This window comes from Danio rerio, chromosome 23 (assembly GCF_049306965.1).
Source record: "Danio rerio strain Tuebingen ecotype United States chromosome 23, GRCz12tu, whole genome shotgun sequence".
In the NCBI taxonomy this organism is placed as follows: domain Eukaryota; kingdom Metazoa; phylum Chordata; class Actinopteri; order Cypriniformes; family Danionidae; genus Danio; species Danio rerio.
This window is the reverse complement of record NC_133198.1, coordinates 27,629,639-27,652,451: the sequence shown is the minus strand read 5'-3', so window position 1 is coordinate 27,652,451 and position 22,813 is coordinate 27,629,639. Positions and strand designations below refer to the sequence as shown.

Sequence of the window (22,813 nt, the reverse complement as noted above, 5' to 3'; positions counted from 1 at the left end):
ACAAAGTTACAATATTGATGGAATCAATTACAAATTGAATCTACCTGCCTTTAGGCGACTCTGTGGCTCAGTGGTTAGCACTGATGCCTCACAGCAAGAAGGTCACTGCTTCAAGTCCTGGCTGGATAAGTAAGCATTTCTGTGTGGAGTTTGCATGTTCTCCCCGTGTTGGCGTGGGTTTCCTCTGGGTGCTCCGGTTTCCCCCATATAGTGTATGTGTGTAAATGAAAGAGTATGGTTTCCCAGTACTGGGTTGCAGCTCGAAGGACATCTGCTTGTTGTGTAAAAAACAAGCTAGATAAGTTGGTGCTTCATTTCGCTGTAGTGACCCCTGATAAATAAAGGGACTAAGCCGAAGGAAAATGAATGAATCTGCCTACCTTTCAAGAGCACAATCATATAAAGTGGCACAGTACAAAACCACAGGTAATTGGTATATAATTGCTTTATTATAAACAAAAAATTATGCACTGGTGTGGTCACAAACACAGTGGCATATCAAAATAGTTATCATTATATCAATCTTTCTTGGGTTAAACGTAACTTAATTCTTTATTTTATACCCAAAATGGCGTCAAATTAACATAGATGCTAAAAAACATGCTAAAACACAAATCAATTTCATATCAAAACTTTGACGTCTATTTGACATCCATACAATATAAGAAACGTTTTATTCATCTGAAAGCTTCATTTGCAAATTTAAACTAGTTTATGTATTGCAATGCATGTAAAGAACCTCAAATTACTGTCAAGGGAACAAAAAATTGACATCTATAACACCGGTCTCAAAAACACATCAAAAATCAATCATAGAACAGTCCTATATTCAAACCATTTACAAGCAATTAGTTTTCTGCAACTCTCACATGGTCACCCACTGATGCTAAGCAGGGCTGGATGGGAGGCCACATGGATAAGCTAGGCCGGAAGTGGTGTTTGTGAGGCCAGCAGGGGGTGCTCAATCTGTGGTCTGTGTGGGTCACAACACCCCAGTATAGTGTATGGTGGTGGATGTGGTGGCAATGTGCAAAGTACATTGAGTGTCTAGAAAAGCACCATATAAATGTAAGGATTATTATTATTATTAATATTAAGCATTTTCTACTTGTTTTTGATGTTGTTTTGACATTAATGTGCACGCTGAGCCCCAAATGCAAATGTAAAAACAACCCTGCTCTACCATTATCATCATCTGAAGCCATACTGGCACCATAAGTCTCAAATAACAAATAAGTTTTCCTTAACGTTCTGCTGGTGAACCGCTACAAAGCAGACTAATTGATGCTCTGATCAGCCCCTTTGAATGTGCATTCTTCACATAACTCAATCCTCAATCACCCATTTCACACATTAGAGCCTGTTCTTGGCCCTCTAAAGGCCACACACCTGCAAAGTGCTCTATTTATCATACTGAGACTCATTTTGTTGAGCTGTTCAAGAGAATTAAACCTGTCAAGAGCTCTAACTCTCCAGAAACATACAGTACATGTTTGAGTCTGTGCCAAGCTAATTAGAAGCGGTTGTAGCATCTCCATCAAGGGCTTTGGATGAGCTGGCTCTAAGCTTGTTCAAATAGCCAAAGTTTGCAAAGCAGCCGGCGACTTCTGCTCGGGCACATATACGAAACATGATGAGAGACAACTGTGACTGCCAAATTCAGTCAGCTTTGCTCGCTGATGAGTGTGCTGACATATTTAACAGAGCATTTAAAACACATCATTCTGAGGTATTATATCTGCCTAGCTGTTAAAAGGGGTTTTACATTGTGAGGAATGATCGCTCGATAAAACGCATTACATTTACACATTTGGCAGATGTTTTAGCCAACTTACTCAAAGTGAATTTATTGTATATTGACTTTTTTTATCACTGTGCATCCTGTGAGTCCTATTGATCTATCATAAGACTACACGTTATACATAAATTAATAAACATCATATATCTGTGTAATATTTTAGTTTTTTTAAACTCCAAGGGCTCTATTTTGACGGTCCATGCGCAAAGCGCAGGGCGCAAACGCTTTCAGAATTAATTTTCGCTAATTTAAAGACAGTAAAATCCGCTTTGCGCCGTGGCGCATGGTCTAAAAGGGTTGAGTTTATTTTCTTAATGAGTTATAGGTGTGTTTTGAGAATAAACCAATCAGAGTCTCATCTCTCATTCCCTTTAAGAGCCAGCTGCGTCGCACCATAAGCGCATTTGGAAGTGGAAAAACTGAGCATTTCACTAGCAAACAGTTAACAGTTTTTTTAACAGAAAACAGTTAAACAGAGCATCTACCGCGCAAGAATGAGAGATAAACGATCTACTTTCACTTCACTCTTGGATAGGGAAACCTTTATGCACAGACATCAATTAGCCTATAAATAATTAATTTAGTTTGTTAAGCACAAATATTTGTTTCAAAACTATTTCTAAATTCAGTTTTAATTTCCAGCAAACGAATGAATGAACGATAATAACGAAATATAAATATGGATTTAATAAATAATACTGCTAATAATAATAACATTATACAAAAGCAAATTGCTATGAATGAACTGAAAAAGCCTCCCGATATTAAGAAGGCTCTGCGCTGGAGTTTAGACCGGGTTTGTTTTGGTCTAATGAAAAATATATTATAGTTTTTCAAAATAGCAACGCACAAGCAGTGCACCTCAGAACGCCTTCCTTTTTAGACCAGAACGCCTATGGGCGCACATATGAGCGCAAATGCATTTGCTATTTAAAGAGCGTGGCGCCTCAAAACGACTCTTGCGCCAAGCTGAAACTAGCAAACAAGTATTGAGCCCTATCATAGGCCTTGTGCCTCATTGCGCCGGGTGTATGATAGGGCCCCAAGACTTTATTTAAGTTTTCTTTATTTATTTTTCTATTTATGTAATTTATTTATTTATTTATTTATTTTTGCATAAACAGTTTTGGAAACCACAAAACATTTTAAGGATTTCTGTAAAATCATTTTATGAAAACATTTTTAAATAATTTTCTATCAAAAGTTTTAGGATTTATTTAAAACAAAACATTTTGTACAGTTAAAAGGGCTATTACTATTACTTGTTGATCCATTCAATGCAAATATATATATTTATACAGTTGAAGTCAGAATTATTAGCCCCCCTTTTTTAAATATTTTCCAAATTATGTTAAACCGAGCAAGGAAATTTTCAAAGCTTGTCTGATAATATTTTTCTTTTGGAGAAAGTCTTATTTGATTTGATTTGGTTTTAAATTTTTTAAAAGCCATTTTAATGTCAACATTATTAGCCCATTTAAGCTATATTTTTTCCGATAGTCTACAGAACAAACCATCATTATACAATAACTTGCCTAATTACCCTAACCTGCCTAGTTAACCTATATAATCTAGTTAAGCCTTTAAATGACATTTTAAGCTGTATAGAAGTGTCTTGAAAAATATTTAGTAAAATAGTATTTACTGTCATCATGGCAAAGATAAAATAAACCAGTTATTAGAAAGGAGTTATTAAAACTATTATGATTAGAAATGTGTTGAAAAAATTAGGGGGAACAGAAATTAGGGGGAAAAATAAACAGGGGGGCTAATAATTCAGAAGGCTAATAAATCTGACTTCAACTGTATATATAAAAAATATTAATAAACATATTTATAAATATATATATATATACAATGCTTAGGTTCAGTAATTTCACTTTTATGGCAAAGAATAAGTTCCTTTTATGATTTTCAAAGTAAAATAACTCAGCATAAACAAGGGAGGCTGAGAATAATGCTCATTTTCTATGGAAATTTCAGACGGCACTTCAAGTTTTTTTTTCATCTGAACTCTTCATTAATACACCATCAATTTAAATATATATATATATATATATATATATATATATATATATATATATATATATATATATATATATATATATATATATATATATATAATTTTTATATATATATATATATATATATATATATATATATATATATATATATATATATATATATATATATATATATATATATATATATATATATATATATATATATATATATATATATAATTTAAGGTGTATTAAATCATGTAAACACCTTTCATCATTCTCAAGTAATTTTACTTATACAGTAGAACAGCCATTAGGGTAAGACTCTCGATAAAACATAGCCCCAAGATATTTAAAACACTTGTAACAGTGGCGTCAGCCATCTGTGTTTCACAGCCTTGCTGATTACCTTCAATGTCAGTAAAATGAAGTCACACAGAAACAAGCTAATTATAACAACCATTATCAAATATACAATATCTGACAAAGCTACATAAAAAGGTCAAAGCAAAATTGTAAAATCAGCCTTTTTCAGAGCCCATACCTTTAAAAGCACAATGTTGACTGTATTAGCACTTCAAAACACCTTTACTTGAATAATAATCATCTTTTAGACATATTTGAGAATGCTGCATCGAGCTGCTGTATAGCCCTAAAAAGACTGCACACCTGAACACTGCTTCTAAACAAGAGCTTGTGTAAAACTATTACTGAACACTCTGATGTGAAGTGGTGTTAATGCGCAGCGCTGGATAATGAACAGCAATGCATTGAGAAAGGCTCATGTGATATCTACCTTTGGGCTGCCATCCAGCTCCTCGCTGTTGGAAAGAGTGGTGTTGAATGCTTCGGTGTGCTGTGGAGCGCCTTCCTTCAGCCTCTTAGGCACCTTCCTGCCCTCGGCCCACCCTAGAGGGATGCACTGGCTCCAGAGCACAGCCGTCACCACAGCTAGTACCCAGCAACGCATCTTCAGCCCACCAGCCAGGAGACCGTTGTTGGGTCAGAAAGCAGACTCTATCACAGTCCTTCTCTCTGTGGGAAGTTCTCGACTTCAAGAAATACAAAGGAACAGCGAGACGTCCCGCACGCTTGACCTCACAGGGAGATAAATACTGTAAGAGGCAGGCAAAGTGATTAAGGAACTTGTCCACTCCACCTGATACCTCAGCCTGCTCTTGATCTTCTCAGCAGCTACCAGTGTGAGGCTCAAGCCCCTTTGGCAAAAACAAAGCAAAGCTTACTCGACTATGAAATGTGTCAAGTGCGGAGCAATCCTGGGAAATGACAGGTCGTCGCTGAGCTGACAGCAAATAAACCCATTAGTGAGATTTTTCACGCTTCCTGCCCCATGGGGGGTAGCAGAGGGCAACTAAAGAAGGTCCCAAACTGGGAAAGGGGGAACTGGATGGAAATTACTCAGATTCCCTCTCACTTTCTCTCTGATTCTTCACCTCCGTCTCGCTCCTGGGATGTGGAGTCTGTGTGGTGATGCAGCTGAGAAGATTCTCTGGTAAGCAACGCTAAGCTCTTGCCCCATCAGTCTTCACATGTGGTTCCTTCTTGAAGCCGAGGTGGGAAAAAAAAGTCCTGAGGGAATTGGAAGTTGGAAATGATCCAGTTTTCTTAGCCTTTGGCCTTCCTTTGCCTTTTTTTCCTTGCAGGGAAAAATCAGTCTCCCTCGGAGCAACTTTAAAGCACTTGATGGGACGATCACACCCAAATACATCAGCCTTGGGTGACAAAAACAAATGCACGCTCTCCCCAAAGAGCAAAATCTGTGGTAGGTCCTGCTCACAGTTCTGTCCAAATCTTATGCTGTTGCTCCTGCACTCTCTCACTCTGCTTACAGGAGGGCTCGCAGCAGAGTTTATCACAGCCCCCTCTCTGTCTCTTGCTCTTTCTCTCTCTCTCTCTTTCTGATTCCCTTGCTACTCTTTTCCTCATCAGTGAAACTGGCAACCTCAGTAGGCTCAGCCCTGTTTTATCTCACTAATGAAATACTCAAGTCTTGAGGGAGAGCTCTTTGGCAGGCAGACTCTAGGGAATGCGTGTTCATGTGTGTAGGTGTAAATCTGTGCGTGTATGTGTCTGAGTGAGTGTGTGTTGTGTCCTACTTTGCAGTACATGTGACATTTAGACTCAGAAAGAACTGCTTTTAGGGACTAAAAGTGATTGACCAACTGACTAGACTAGATGTCTGGAAAGGACTGGACAGCCCTGTTATGGAGTCACTCCATAACAAACTTAAAATCTGCATGTACGCACAGCCTACTAGTACTGCATCAGAAACATAATCCATAGTACTATTAATTTCTCATTGCTAAATGTAATAACTTGCAAAACATGCTGTTAAACATTAGTGTATAGTGATCCTAGTATTACTACAACATAAATCACAATATGTTCATGTTATTAATTTATTATTTTACTCACTGTGATTCATTGACAATTATGCACATTTTTTAACTTTGTGGTTAAGTTTTGCAATGCTAATAGACAGTGCTGTTTAATACTGGTAACATTCTAGATCCTCTGATCTTCTTCCTCCCTCTGGTGGCTGGAAATAAAGTTGCAGGACTTCATATTTTTCAGTGTGTATTATTAATCTGTATATTATTAAACTTTACTATAAAACCAAAATGCAAGTCGCAAATTAAAAAATGTTTCTCACACTTATTTTGAATTTAGATTTAACTTACCATAAAACTATTTTAAACACACACACAAAAAAAAATTGTGTATGCTCAGGGATAGGCGATATAAGTATTTCAAATGTATTTCAAATACAAAATAGTATTTTGTCATTTGTATTTGATAGGGTTTATGAAAACTGGTTAATATTTTGTAGTAAAAATACTTTAGTGTCTTCTATTTTTGTATTTTTAAAGTACTGTAAAATACTTTGTAAGAAGTCTACATGATGACTTTGTAAAAATGCAGCCTCAAATTCATGCTTTCTCAGTTATTTGCCTAGGATTGACATCAGAACAGAAAATTTATTAATATTGAAGAAGGGCGTCAATGCTTGGAGTATGAATAAAATATTATGCACTAACAAAACCTCCAAAAGGCTGTACTGGTGTTCACTAAGGAGGTAACTTGACACTCTTCCATAAGAACTGAAAAACTCTTGGGAGAAAGAGTATACTGCACATATAATAGTAGTTTACGGTGGATTGCTAATGTAGATGCCAAGAAAATAAGACATTAACAATATTAAAATAAATCCCACAGTGGCGATTTCTGCGATACTTCATTGGCAGTTTTAAATGCCACTAGTTAATCTGCTGGTGCTCAAATGAAGAGGACATGTCTGACTAAAGATGTCAAAGTTTAAATTAATTTAAAAGAATTATGTGTACAAAAAATGTAAATAACCTCTTCATATATCACCCATTTAAAATATAAGGCTGTTAAGAGATGGTGTCAATTTTAATGGCCACGCAAATGATGGAAACACAATAAAGAGATACTATGTTCCAGCTCATAATCTGCATTATATGGTGTTTTACAGTGATTAAAGACATCATCTTCAAGACAGGACTTTCTGTATAAAATTTGTACAAAATGTATGCTAAAAATATTGGCAACTGACCCAGCCGGGACACAAACCAGTGACTTTCGTGTTCAAACAGAAACAAAGGTTTATGAATACCTATTCAGGTGTTTTTGTCTCATAGGAGAGGTCAACGAGGTGCGGACAAGCTGACTTAAACTTGCTCAGAGAAACGTTGCTGCTGTCAATTATTGTGTACTTCACTTTAAAGGTAAAGGGACTGATTGAATATGGAAGGTTTGCGAAGAAATGTCATGCTCCCAGGTAAAAGTATTTTGCAGCATTTTCAAAATGCAAAATACAGTATTTTATTTTGATACATTTGTGGCTGCTGTATTTTGAGTTTATTTTGATACATGTAAAATTGAGGTATTTAATACATTTCAATGTATTTTTGCCAATACTTGTGTATGCTTTGCTTTTGAATGTGGTATTTTTGACATCTCCTAACGAGGCACATATTAAGGTCTTGATAGATTAGATGGTAAAATATACAATCAATTCACATGTGCAGTTATAAAAAGGTCTGACTAACCTTGTCTCAACTGACAACTTGCTATGGCAAGACAACTGAGTCAAATCATCTGATGGCTTGTGGGTTGCTTACAGGCAGCAGTGGTAAAAATTACTACAGTGGTCCAAGGAGGACAATCTACAAGCTGCCTACAGTGTGATAAAAGCTTATTGATGCATGTGCTTCAAAGAGTGTTCTGCATCTGGTCCAAGCCAGCAGAAGGTCTGCTATGCCATAAGCCACTGAAAGGTTTAATGATGATTATGGATAGACACAACAAAAAGTGCATTCCTCTGCAAGCAGCAGACCAGCAATCATACAGCCTGGTGAACAAGAGTCATCTACAGTAAAAAAGCACTTCTACAAAGGGCATGCTATATAAAGGACATGCAAGCAAGCATTGGAAAGTGACTTGCACCAAAGGAAAATCACTGGGTCTGATAAGTATTGTTATATGTTGATTTATATGACAATGTACATGTGTTATTATATATGTATGGCAATGTACATGTGTGTCTTTAACTTTGGTAAGTGATGGCCAAATTCACTTTATTGTGAGAAGACAAGATTGTGGAAAGAGTTAGATGCTTTGGGCAATTTTCTGGTTGTAGAACTTGAGTCTGAATCAATTATAGGTTTGATATTAACGTAAGCTAACTAGTAGAAGCTAAGAAGATAAATTTCAATCTCCTGATGTTGAGGAACACAGTTGAATGGACATCCTTGTTAGTGTACTAGCCTCCCATGCCAGAAATGAAAATTTGGAGTAAACCAAGTAGAACTCAAAGGGTTAAGCAAACTGTAGGATTTAGATGACATAAAGATAAGTGCTAGTGCTAAATGAGTTGTCTGTATTGATGTCCAAACATTTATTCATTCATTCTCTTCGGCTTAATATTCTCTTCGGCTTGGTCCCTTTTTTAATCTGGGGTTGCCACAGCGGAATGAATCGGCATCTCATCCAGCATATATTTTATGCGGCGGATGCCCTTCCAGCTGCAACCCTTTACTGGGAAACATCCATTTAGCTTACCCAGCTCACCTATACCACATGTTTTTATACTTGTGGGGGAAACCGGAACACCCGGAGGAAACCCATGTGAACACAGGGAGAACATGCAAACTCCACACAGAAATGCCAGCTGACCCGGCCGGTGCTCAAACCAGCAACCTTCTTTCTGTGAGGAGATTGTGCCACCCACTGCGCCACCGTGCTGCCTCAAACATACTTCCCCAATTAATAATATGTTAAATGTGTCATCTGAATATTGTCTGAATCAACAGTAGCCTATCTGAAAAAATAAATAAATAAAAATTAGTACCCAATAAGTACCCAAACAGCCTACTAATTCTAGCAGCATTCTGACGTGTGCATTTGATGAACATTACCTAAAGCACATGGGGAAATGGCATATTAACCAACATACTATACTATTAATATAATAATATAGTGATATCATAATATATAATATACCAATAAGGCAATACAGTGACTCTCCCTGTGTTTGCATGGGTTTCCTCCAGGTGATCCAGATTCCCAAAATTCCCAAAATTTCAATTTTCCCACAGTCCAAAGACATAGGTGAATTGAATAAACTAAATTGGCCAAAGTGAATGAGAGTGAATTAATGTGTATTGATGTTATTAGATAAATTGGCGGTTCATTCTGCTGTGGTGACCCCAGATTAATAAAGGGACTGAGCCGAAGGAAAATGAATGAATATACTAATAAAATTCTGTAGGTTTTTGGGGTTTTACAACAATAGTAACAATCACATATGTTTTAAGTTACCATCACATAATTTATTGATTTAATAAAGTGAATATTATATTGTTTTTAAAGGTAACTGTATAGTTCCAGTGGGTCTCTATGTATTAAAACATTTATTTTTTAGTCTTTTTTTGCCTTCTATTGGTGTTATGTCAAAACCAATTAATCCTATTTGAAAAAGTCCCAAAACAAAAAAACATTAATATGTATTTGTTTACGTTTTAAACCTGTTGGTTTGTAATGACTTTAACTGAATTTTTATGAAACATTACAAACTTCTGTGATTATTTCTATTGTTTTTTTTTTCTTTTAAATTAGAGACTGCATGTTTCCCCCCTATAAACCTGTTTGATTAAAAAATGCCTTGCTTCTTACGCTACACTGTAAAACCAAATGGTCAACTTTATCAAATGAAATGAGTGTAAATAACTCAAAATTTTGTGAAAGGTTATTTTTACTCATTTGAAAAGAGTTTTGTTGAATCGTTGTTGAAGGTAATGAGCTAATTAAATTCCTCATTACTTCAACTTAAATGGAAGAAGTTCACACTACTCATAGATTAGTTTTTAAATAAAATGGTTTGAGTTGCCTTAATATATTAGGTTTTACAGTACTCAGTTGGTTTGATTTCTCTTCATTTATCAGGTTTTACTGTGCTCAAATTGCTTCATTTAATCAAATGGATTACAATCACAGCACTCATTAGGTACAGTTTTTGAACTTAAATGGTTTGTTGCAATCAGTTTTCTCAAATGGTTTGAGTTACCTTAACTTTTTGGGTTTTACACTGTAAAACCCGAAAAGTTATGGTAACTCAAACCATTTGAGAAAACCGAATGCAACAAACGAGTTAAAAAATATATTATATGAGTACTGTGAACTTACTCCATTTAAGCTGAAGTAATTTTTAAATGAGTAGAATTAACTTTCAGTAAATTTTGAGTTAACTACACTCATTTAATTTGATGAAGTTGACGGTTGGGTTTTACAGTGTTATAAATATGTCTGTGTTATACAAGCTTCTCTAGCCATTACATTTCAACGAGCCTGCATTTGTGAAAACATTGTGCAAAAAAGGAACCACTGATGATCAGAGACAAGATTAAAAAAAAACATGATATAAAAGATGAAAAGATATTTGTTACACTGTACACTTCATAAGCATTCATCTTCTGGTGCAGTAGATGGCGATATGAGCTGTATGTGTCGAACTCACCTCATATAACAAAGGAAGAAGACGCGCCATCTGACAACGTAGCAATGTTTCTTTCCTGAACGCCCGTCTGCTGTCAGTCTGTGGAGATTCTTGCGGTTATCGGTCTGTCCAGCGTGAGTTTATGTGTGTTATCTGAGTCCACATAGGGAGGACGTTACTTTCAGGGCCATAAAGCTCTCTAGTGGTCTCGAGTGGCGACGTGTCCAGGAACTGCGCGTTGAGCCGCACATAAACAGTCACTTACTGCTTCATATACAACAGGCCATTAACTGCTGTTCATTCATCTGACAGTTCATTTGTGGGAGAGACCTTTTAAACAAACGGGTAGGTAAATTGTTAATTATTTTTCATTCATAAGTGTCATCTTTTTTCCTTCGGACAGGTGTTGTCAAACATATGCTGATTCATATTCAGTAGTAGTTGACTCTGGATGACCTAAATGGTAAAGACTACAGTTGTGTCAATTTATTAAGTAGTAACGTTATAGACTCATTCCCTCTAACATAACTGATTTACTGGTTTTAGCTAGTCAAGCTGGTTTCTTAATCACAAAGTCCCTTTGAAATTAGTGAACAGATTAGTCTTGGGTACGATTTATTTCATCCACAATCTCATTGAACATTGTAAAGTCTACTCATGCTTCTGGGTAACCTTTTCTTTCTTTTTTTTTCTTTTTTTTTTTGTAGTTTCTACATCGAATTCTGACATCCAAGCTGTAAAACCATGTTTAACTGGAGAAGATCCCAGCTTAGTTGCTTATGTGCATCAACTTTGGCAGTATTTGTGATGCTGGCGTTAAATGTTCAGGGCAGGCCAGCAAATATATCAGCATTAAAAGGCAAACAGCCTAACAGTAAGGAGGACAATGAGATCCTTCCACCTGATCACCTGAACGGTGTGAAGATGGAGATGGACGGTCACCTCAATAAAGACTTTCATCAGGAGGTGTTTCTAGGGAAGGAGATGGAGGAGTTCGAGGAGGATTCAGAGCCAAGAAGGAACAGGAAAAAGCTCATTGAAATCTTCACCAAGTACGTACAAAGTTCTGGAAACAATTAGATATGTTTATGACGTGCTTGGATGTCAGTCATTTCTAGCAATGAAGTATTTTCTGAGGTAAAAGAAGTTCTGAAATACTTTTTTGATTATGTACATTCAGGTAAAACAGCTTGCCATATCAGAAAAATATGCAAGGCACGATGTTGATTGGCAGGTTTTACGATTAGTAAAGTCCAAAATGCCTGAGAGGTGTCTCATTCTCAGTCTTCATTCAGACAGAAGACTAGGGAAGTTGCTTAAGAAATGAAATGCTTAAGTTAATTGTAACATCTACAGTGCTCAGCATAAATGAGTACACCCCATTTTGAAAATTGTTATTTTTATCTATTTCTCAGTGGTTATGGGTAATATATATTGTTACATTTGAACAAAACAGATTTATTAAACAGATATATTTATTAATATTTATATTTTTATAAATAAAATTTTAGTCACAGAACATCTTTAGAAATGTAAAGATAATACAATTAAATTCATGCAAAATATTGCAAATAAAAAATACAACCTACAATTTTTCAACAAAATATAAGAATATTTAAAAAAAAAAAATTCTTTCTCATGATTTTTGATGTTTTTGAAATTTTTATTTAATATTGTTCCCTAACACATAAATTTGGACTACTAATTTTTGAACCATTTTTGTAAGTTATTTTCTTAACTTATTGCAGGAATTTGAAAGTTTAGTTGTTCGTTGTACCTGTAGGGCCATCATCAGATCTTCACTTTCTGTTTTATAGGGTGGATATAAATAAAGACAGAAGTGTCAGTGCTAAGGAAATGCAGCGCTGGATCATGGAGAAAACAGAAGAACATTTTCAAGAAGCTGTTAGAGAAAACAAGCTTAGTTTCCGTGCTGTAGACCCTGATGGGGATGGTAAGTGGGTGGTTATATATATTTATAAAAATTATAATTATATATATGTTTTTAAAGGATGCTATATTGGATTTCTGCAATGTTGTTGTTGTTTTTTTTATTATAAATAATCTTGACTGCTTTTGGTGAAATGACGGGGAAGTTTTAACTGAATCTGCTCTCAGGACTTGTTACATGGGACGAATACCGTGTGAAGTTTTTGGCCAGCAAAGGTCTCAATGAAAAGGAAGTGGCTGAAAAGATCAAAAATAATGAAGAACTGAAAGTGGATGAAGAAAGTACGTCATGATGTATATGTATGATATGATGTAGTACTAGTTGTAGTTTTTTCTAATGAATAACATGTCTGGCCTCACTTCAGCTCAGGAGGTTTTAGAGAGCTTGAAAGACCGCTGGTTTCAAGCTGATAATCCTCCTGCTGACCAGCTGCTGAATGAAGAGGAGTTCCTCTCGTTTCTGCACCCGGAGCACAGCAGAGGCATGCTCAGATACATGGTCAAGGAGATTGTCCGAGATCTTGGTAAGCATGGGAATATGAACTTCCTACCCAAGAAATGCCCTCACATGTCTTGTGATTCCTAAAGTGATTTACTCACCCATTTACTCATGGTACCAATTGATTTGCATTGTCTATTTTCCAGACTGTTGATGGTACCCATTGGCTTTCATTGTATTTCTTTTCCTACTACCAAAATTCTTCATTTTGAAGTGCACACACATACAATGGACACATTACTGTTTTTGCCATTTTTGACAAACGCAGTGAAGTGACAAGTCTAATGCCATACCACATAGACTTTGTTGCAATGCCAATTTCAAATCATTTGTAGTTGCTACTCTATGTATGTATTTTTTATTTTTTTGCATACAGTAATATTCTGTGGAGCAGCTTTAATGGCTGTTAACGTATCACATCTAAAAGTGTGTAGAAAGTATGTGTTGCGTTCTTCACCATTTTTTGAGCTCCATTGTTGTCTGTTGTTGCTAGGTAACCATTAAGCGTTTTCTCAGAGCTGACAAATCATTTCTGCAGCTCTGATACAAGTTTTATTTCTGGGGAAAAAAAATTAAAAAGCACTGCAGTGTTTTGGTGTTCTTTGTTTGTCTGAAGTAATTAGTCTAGCTAAATGTATTAGTCAGTTCTTGACGTGTGACATGCGGTGCGCTTGCGGCATTCTGAAAAGTTGAGATGTTTTCAACTAGGTGCACCTGGAATACGTGAGTGTGTTAGGCCGCTTGTGCCCAATATTCCAAACCGTGTGCCTCTTGGAATTAACAAAGTTGTGCGCACAAAAGCTGCGATATGTCAACAGCCGCTTATAGCAAAATTATTTCAAATTGGAATGCATAGAATTTTGCAACACTGAATTGAATTAACATTGAACTAGCTCAAGCTGAATAATGACACTATTTTCTTTTTATAGAGCTGCTCATAGCTGAATTGAGTGGTTAATAATTGATGAACTTTACACTATTATTAAACTGAACTGAACCTACACTAAACTACCCGAAGCTGAATTCACTTCGCCATTTTAAAATAAGGTTCTATTTGTATTTTGAGTGATTTTGAGATTTTTACCTTTTTTGTTAGTCTTAATGTGAACAATTAATCCATGCAAGTTATAAAACCCCACCCCAGTTCAGTTGGAAATGCATCATCCAGGATTTCCACAGGTCAATATACCTTGTATTTTAGAGCTTTGACTTTAAAATGATTACTTCAAAGACTGGGTAAGAAGTTGATGACAGAAAAGCTAAATGTAAACTTTGTAAAACTGACCTATCAAATATGGAAGAGGAGCACTTCACAGCCACGCAAACAGTACATACCTCAGAAATTGAAAAAAGTTCACATTGTTGCAAGGAAGTCTGTGCGACTTGCGGAAAATATCTAATTGTGATGTTTGGGTTTTTTTGTTTGTTTGTTTGTTTTTTTTTACAAATATTGTGATTTTGATTTGCGATTTAATTTTGTAGTCAAGCTTCAGCTCAGTAATCTATATCGTAACTTCTTGCTGCTAAAATTCAGTGCGTGTTGGTTAAAAAAAGAAACTGAAAAGACATTAACGTAAACATTTATTTAAATGTATTTACCTTACAGGTAACTAATACCCACTGCTTGCAAATATACTAAATGATATTCAAGCTAATATTTGTATTATTTTTTAAATGTTATTATTAATATATAAGCACCTTTTTTTTTCATTGTATGTCATGGAAATTCTGCTTTTTATCTGTGAAAGTCAGGGAATTTGATATTTGGCTTAAAGTGGGAACCCTTGTCATCAGACTAAAATAAAAGTCTCCAGCGAATTCTGGTTCCAGACTTTAAGTAATAGAAAAACTATTCAAAGTGCAGTTAGAAAAATTAGGCTGTACATGTACTGTGCTGATAATGAAATCTGCATCAAGTGGAGCACACCAATACTCTAGCACATGCATAAAAACCCAAAGTATACTTTGGCCATAAAGTACAATTAAAGAAAGGTGACTCGACTTGACTAAACTCTGTTTTAATTTCCTAAACAGATCAAGATGGAGATGGAAAGTTGACTCTTGCTGAATTCATCTCCCTCCCCATGGGAACTGTGGAGAATCAGCAGGCCCAGGACATCGATGACGACTGGGTTCGTGAAAGGAAGAAAGAGTTTGAAGAAGTTATTGACGCAAACCATGATACGATTGTAACCATGGAAGAGCTGGAGGTTGGTTTAACCATTAACCACACTTTTATCACATCCCATTTGAATGGATATCTGATATTGTCTCTGCTCGGCTCCACAGGAATACATGGACCCTATGAATGAGCACAACGCTCTTAATGAGGCCAAGCAGATGATCGCTGTGGCCGATGAAAACCAGAACCACAACCTGGAACTAGAAGAGATCCTAAAATACAGCGAGTATTTTACAGGCAGCAAACTCATGGACTACGCTCGTAACGTACATGAGGAGTTTTAGGAGTTCCTCAAGTCTTTATAAATAAGAAATGCATGTATATTTCACTGAAGTGTCGCAAGTGACAATGTTGGCCTTTGCTTGCTTCCCGAAATGGGATCAACAGGTGCATATGGAAATATTTGCAAATGTAAAATCCCGCAAGCCACAAAAACTTCTGTAATATTGCTGTGCACAGGTATGAGACTATTAAGACGTTGTGATTTCCATATGACCCCAGTATAATTAATTTTAGACACTGTCACTTTCATTAGTTTTGGAGTGTTTATAATTAAGAGAAATGTCTGTATATGAGGAATTGGTAAGGGTGTGTTATCGTGGAATTGATTAAAAAAATGAATTAATGTAAATAATGTAGTTATTTTGAGTGCCATAATATATTGATGCATTCTCATGTTGGGTGGGTTGATTTTTGAGATTAGGCTTTGAGCTTAAAATGTGTTATTTCCAAAGATTGCAATACAGTCAAATGATTTGGGCTGGTAATTTGGTGTTAAACATATTTAGCACTTCTAATTGAGATTGCATTAAAACTTTAAACGCAAAGTCGTCAAAAGTCTATTCTTTGAGAGGGATAATTACTCCGTCCAGATGTGACCTATTTGCACATTGAAGCATTTTAAGAAGCCCATTACTCACAGTTTGTTGAGGTCATAATTGTATATAGCATGAATGTTTTCTTTCGTATTTGTTTGTTTTTTGCTTTTAAACATGCAGTTTGCTGTTACCTCAGAAGTCTCTTTCAGGCACAGATATTTCTCCATTATCAACTGTTTGAGTTCTTGTAAAAAAAAAATGCTTAAAAATAATTTTATTTAAACGAGAAATAGATTAAGAGGATTCTACTTGTTTTCAATTAAAATAGTTTTTTTTTTTTGTGAATGACAATGAAAAATGAAACGACCGCTATATGTATTTTCTGGATATGAGAATAAAGTTTTATTAAAATACACAACTGCTTCAAGAAATAAGGCTAATGTGTGCTACTGACTGTCTGTATATATATTTGAGCTCTAGTTTTGGTTTTATGTCAGGCCCGTTGCCAGCCTGGTGAAAGGGTGGTTCCTTTTTGTTCTTTTGCAGTTATTAGCCTCATTTTCTATCTAATTATGAGGTTTAAATACTTTTTAGGCACTATTATTTGCTGGATTAGCTAGTCAGATGGTCATCAACCACACCTTTTGATGTACCAAAAACATTTCCTAAAGATTTTGAAGAAAAAAATGTGAAAATAATACTTCTTTTTCAAATACAAATGTATTACATCATATATCATCAGGAAAAAAGGGTTCTGTTCATGTTTAAAATTAAACTAGCCTATTGTCATTTAGTAGGCAAACAAACTGGCCAGCAAATTCAACTTTCTTCAGTAACGCTGAAACAACAGCCAAAAGAGGATTCCACTTCGTTTTAAAGCCTGTTTAATGGTTATTTTCACAATTTATTGTGGCATAGCAATCAAAATAGGACAAATGAGCTTGGGATGGGACAAATTCATGTATATGCTGAAGAAATGATTAAATTGCACTTCTGCAAATTACACAAGTTTCCGATTAATGTTTGCAAATTAGAGTAATTCAATTTTAATATAATCATCCGTATCTCTCTTCGTGTATTCTCAATGACTGACTAAATTGCCAATGACTATTTATTCTTATATTGTTGTAGTTCTTGCTGATAGGCTATATGTGTCTGCTTCAGTTCCTGTTTGGAATGAGACAAAACACATCACATCCTCTTCAACAATAACAATTGTAATGTTTGCATTTTTATACTACAAAAGAGACAGGTCACCCCCCGCCAAAGTTAGCTTTTTACTTCAATAATTCTCAACTTTTGTTTTGGCTGGAACTGTTTTTCTACTAAAAAAAAGACATACACATTACAGAAATGAACGATACATTAAGGTCATATAAAATGAAGACCTTAAGGATAGACACCATAGATAATAACTATATAATCGTTATTATTAAAATATTTTACATTTAGTTTTAATGAACTCAAGCATATAACATGACATACAACAAAACAGTGCACTGCAGTTTTTAATAAAATGTAATCATGCGCTGGTGTGGTCAATGGAAGTTTCCGTTGCTTTATCCTGTTTATTGTATTAACTTACACTGAGTATTGTGTGTTATGCACATTACAGGCTCTTGCTTGCTGTGTTCTTCATTTGCAAAACATTAAATATGGAGGGCAAAACCTACAAAAACAATAAATTAATCAATATACAAATATATTAAAATAAAATGAGTAAATGAATCCAGAGTTATATATATATAACCTTCTTGCTGTGAGGCAGCAGCACTACCTACTGCGCCACTGCCTCACCTCTATCTCTATATCTATATATCTATATATCTCTATATATATATCTCTCTCTCTCTCTCTCTCTCTATATATATATATATATATATATATATATATATATATATATATATATATATATATATATATATATATATATATATATATATATATATATATATATATATATATATTCAGGCGACGCAGTGGTGCAGTAGGTAGTGCTGTTGCCTCAAAGCAAAAAGGTTGCTGGGTCACTGGTTTGATCCTTGGCTCAGCTGGTGTTTCTGTGTGGAGTTTGCATGGATAAGCTGGATAAGTTGGTGGTTCATTCTGCTGTGGTGACCCTGGATTAAATATATATTATATATTTATGTATGTGTTTTTATATTTAGTTATATGGCTTGCATCTAGAAGGGCATCCGCTGCGTAAAACATATGCTGGATTAGTTCACGGTTCATTTCGCTGTGGTGACCCCAGATTAGTAAATGGACTAAGCCGAAGGGAAAATGAATGAATGAATATTTATTTATGCTGGAATTTGTAGATTTTGTATAGATGTTTATTTATTTATTTGATTTATTTGCTCATTTAGTTATATATTTGCGTATTTATTTGTTTAGCCTATTGTTTCTGCAGATTTCGTCCTTTATTCAATTCAATTCACCTTTATTTGTATAGCGCTTTTACAATGTAGATTGTGTCAAAGCAGCTTCACATGTAGGATCACAGTAAATTGAAACAGTGTAGTTCATAGTTTATAAAGTAAAAGCACTTTCACACAATAATTGATCTATTATTTTCCATTTCCTGAAGTTTTTCGTGTAACCACAAGGAGGCAGAACGGCGTCAAAATTCATACACTGTTGGTATGAGCATCATAAGCGAACTCGAAGACCCTGCTGAATGTTACTACATGTTCTTTGCACATATGCCTTGCAAAATACGTTCATTTTATCCTCCAGCTACTACTTGCTATCATCCTAAAACGGGTGCAGCGCATTAAAAATGTAAGCACGCATTACACATACATATCACTTGCACACTCTGATGTGTATAATGAGCATCATTCATTATTAAAAGCACTAAGAGACTCCTTTCTGTCCAACAAACAAAACCATTCCAAATGATGAAAATCCAAGCAGAGTCGTACTACAGGGTGTGGCGTTGAGCACAGAGCAGACAGACGGGTTTCTAGTATGGTACTGGTGGTGGTAAAACGAGCAGCTTTTTTCTGCTAGAGACTGTTATGTAAGGAGGGAGAGTCTTCCCACCGCCCCTCTCTGTTTTTGTTTTTCTCAATGAGCCAGGCTCTCCCTGACGCAGGCCCCTGCGCCTGTCCACTAGGCCCCTTTCCTGGAAACAGAGCCTGGCAGGGGCCACTCAGGGGCAGGTTTTTGGTCGGGGGAGAGAGAGAGAGAGTGATTGTGGGAGGGGGTCTCTTTCCCCTTCCTGCAAATCACATGGCTCCAGACTTGAGTTCAAGCTTACAAAAACCTCAGATTTGGTCAATCTGGGCACTGCTCTTGTTGAGTACAGGCATTTGGGTCACTGAGTCCACGGACTTCAAGTCATTGAGGATGGGGGGCTGCAAGCAGGATTAACTTTAGCTTATGTCCTGTTCACTGGTTATTGATATGTATAAAGGAGATAAAGTGAGTTCTGAAGTTTGTGGGATTGAAATTCTTGTGTTATTCATTAATTTTCTTTTCGGCTAAATCCCTTTTCCCTATTATCCCTATAATCCCTATTAATCTGGGGAATGAACCGCCAACTTGTCCAGCAAATTTTAACACAGTTTAACACAGCAGTTGCCCTTCCAGCCACAACCCTTCACTGGGAAACACCCATACACTCTCATTCACACATATATACTATGGCCAATTTAGCCAATTCACCTTTAGTGCATGTTATTGGACTGTGGGGGAAACCGGAGCACCCTGAGGAAACCCACGCAAACACAGGGAGAACATGTTAACTCCACAAAGAAATGCCAACTGACCCAGTGGAGGCTTGAACCAGCGCGCCACTTGAAATTCTTTTGTGTGTAAAAGACTGTAAAAGATGCTATAGGCTCCACACAATCGAATTGTGTTAACACAACATGTAGAAATTAAGTTAACTTGATAGTTTTTCAAAAATTTAAGTTGAGTGAACATGAAACAATTAAGTTGCCCCCCAAAAAACTCAAGAACTGGGTCATTTGCAGCTCATTTTAAATAAGTCATATGAGCAAACACCGAACCTAATTTTTTTCTGTATGAGTGTTTTACAAATTTGTTTTATGTAATTTTTTTTTTTAAGTAAGACATATGTAAATAGATCAAATGTGACCAATGTTCTATTTTGAGCTTTCTTTTTATTAATAAATTCAAAATATAGATAATGGTTTCCACAAAAAATATATATATTAAGCACCTCAGCTTTTTTAAATAACAATTATTCTGGTTTAGTATTTCTAATTTATGAATTTGAAACTAATAAAAAAAATCACAACATATATTATATTATATTATGTTATATTATATATGTTATATTATAATTTAAAATAAAGTTGTTTTTTTGTAGAGTAAATCAGCTTTTTCTGATGAATCATATGACATTTAAGATGCTGAAATGATGCTGATGCTAAAAATTCAACTCGTCATCACTAGAATTAATAATAACTTCTAAAGTTTTTTTTTTCTTTTCCCAGTGGTTCAGTTTGTACTTTAGATGTGTATATGGATCAAGGAGGTAATTGGCTTATTAAGCATAAAACAATAACATTAACAGCAGATGCTTACACACAAGGAGGGCATCAAGCAACCCATCATAAAGAGGCAATGCTTACAAAAAAAGCAACTACTACAAAGTTTCTGACATTGTTTGAAAAATCTTGCTAGACATGGAGGGAGTAGGGAAGTGGTGAGAAGCAAAATTATTATGAAGTGCTCATGGAAGAGATGAGTTTTTATTTATCATCATTGCCAGGGATTTATCCATCTGCATAGGATTGGGAAGATCATGCACCAGTGAATGAAAAGGTCCTGGAAAGTAATCTATATCCTCTCTGTGTTGGCACCATTAGGTAATGCTCACTTACTGACCACAGCCAAGCTGCTGGAGGGGGTGCGGACTTGTAGAAAGTAGTGGAGGTAGCAGAGCCTGTGGCTGTTCTGTATGCAATCATCAGTGACCTGAACTTGATGCTTTAACCACTACCTATTTATTTTCTAAATTTAGAATAAGAATCATTTGATATCAGCATTTTAAAAGGGTTTGTGAAAGATCTTGTGACACAGAAGTAATCACTTTTAAATCACTAAAATAAATCACATTTGAAAATAAATTAAAATAATATTAACAATATTGCTGTTTTTATCAAACAAGTGCAGCTTTGGTGAGCATACCTTAAAAGCTTGTAGACTTAAAAAGGGAAATATAAAGGCGGCAACACCAGCACAAAAATGCAACTAATACAACTCTATCTCATAGCTGTCTGAAGTCTCAAGTGCCTGTGTCCTCAAACCGTCACATGCTCCTTATAAACATTTTGATACTTTTGGAGCTTTGGCCTTATATTTCATACCAAACCCATGTTTGGCACTTAAATTGCATTAAATGCACACATTGATCATGGAAATCCAACCCATAGACTTGGCATTGTTTGTCTGTGCTCTACCACTCAAACCACATGAAGGCTACACACTATAATATGACATAATAAATATGTAAAATATATAATTTATATTATGTAATAAACATAAACATGGAAACTGACAATCTGTTTATTGATCATGTTCAAGTCTGATCAGTTTTCATGTTTGTTTTCTTGTCTTGAAATGTACACCAAAGTTGCTCCAGTTTTAAGGAGCAGGTTCTAATTACGCCCCGTTCTTGTTCAAGGCACCAATCCAGAATTGTAACCTTATAAAAAACACAACAATTAAGTTGTCCTTTTGGGGTAGGGCAGGTTCTAGGGTTACCTTATTGGCTTAATGAGCTTTTTGGAGGCAGGTCAAAGATGGTACTTTAAGGTTTTACAAAGGGCTGAGGAAGATCAGTCAAAAGCCTAATAATGGATCTACAAAAGTCACAACATTGTTGCTCTTTAAATATACAAACAGAGTGAGCTGTAAGGAAATATTATGATTTTTACTGTGAAAACACATTATACAAATCAATCATTTTAATTTGCTTGTGGAAATGCTTTCTATACTTCAAATTATTTTGACTAACTGATCGCTTTCTGGCGAGGCAGTGGCGCAGTAGGTAGTGCTGTTGCCTCACAGCAAGAAGGTTGCTGAGTTGCTGGTTCGAACCTTGGCTCAGTTGGCGTTTCATTGAGGAGTTTCCATGTTCTCCCTCCCTTCACGTGGGTTTCCTCCGGGTGCTCCGGTTTCCCCCACAGTCCAAAGACATGCGGTACAGGTGAATTGGGTAAGCTAAATTGTCCATGAGTGTAAGTGTGTGAATGTGTCTGTGGATGTTTCCCAGAGATGGGTTGTGGCTGGAAGGGCGTCCGCTGCGTAAAAACTTGCTGGATAAGTTGGCAGTTCATTCTGCTGTGGTGACCCCGGATTAATAAAGGGACTAAGCCGACAAGAAAATTAATGAATGAATGATTGCTTTCTGAACAGCTGCTTTTCTGTATATTTAGTCATTGTAGAGAGCGCTCACAGCTCACATTATATCAAGATGGAGCTTCATTAACTGTCTTTTTATCTTTAGCTTTGACCTCAGTGGAATGCTACTATGTAGACAGGAA

The 22,813-nt window shown here is 35.8% G+C and overlaps 2 protein-coding genes across 3 annotated transcripts in view; one reads left to right on the top strand and one right to left on the bottom strand.

The window, feature by feature from the left end:
- Nucleotides 1–5,645, bottom strand: part of c1qtnf12 (C1q and TNF related 12) — a 44,395-nt gene extending 38,750 nt beyond the window's left edge. The window contains exon 1 of one of the 2 annotated variants that reach the window (XM_005162187.6): nucleotides 4,598–5,645. In XM_005162187.6, coding sequence (XP_005162244.1) covers nucleotides 4,598–4,771 — 174 coding nt within the window. In that variant the 5' untranslated portion in view covers nucleotides 4,772–5,645. 2 annotated transcript variants of the gene reach the window in all.
- A 5,207-nt stretch (nucleotides 5,646–10,852) lies between these two features.
- sdf4 (stromal cell derived factor 4) lies at nucleotides 10,853–16,720 on the top strand. The gene is made up of 7 exons (NM_213087.2): nucleotides 10,853–11,185; nucleotides 11,548–11,892; nucleotides 12,658–12,794; nucleotides 12,959–13,072; nucleotides 13,156–13,314; nucleotides 15,324–15,499; nucleotides 15,579–16,720. The coding sequence occupies exons 2-7, from the start codon at nucleotides 11,585–11,587 to the stop codon at nucleotides 15,753–15,755; spliced, it is 1,071 nt and encodes a 356-aa protein (NP_998252.1). The 5' UTR covers nucleotides 10,853–11,185; nucleotides 11,548–11,584; the 3' UTR covers nucleotides 15,756–16,720.
- The last annotated feature ends 6,093 nt before the right edge of the window (nucleotides 16,721–22,813 follow it).

What these genes read in the sequence shown, in the direction of transcription:
- sdf4 (NM_213087.2), top strand. Translation starts at nt 11,585, where the DNA reads ATGTTTAACTGGAGAAGATCCCAGCTTAGTTGCTTATGTGCATCAACT. An exon ending in ACTGAAAGTGGATGAAGAAA is followed by an intron (nt 13,073 to 13,155) that starts GTACGTCATGAT and finishes GCCTCACTTCAG; the next exon opens with CTCAGGAGGTTTTAGAGAGC. An exon ending in TAACCATGGAAGAGCTGGAG is followed by an intron (nt 15,500 to 15,578) that starts GTTGGTTTAACC and finishes TCGGCTCCACAG; the next exon opens with GAATACATGGACCCTATGAA.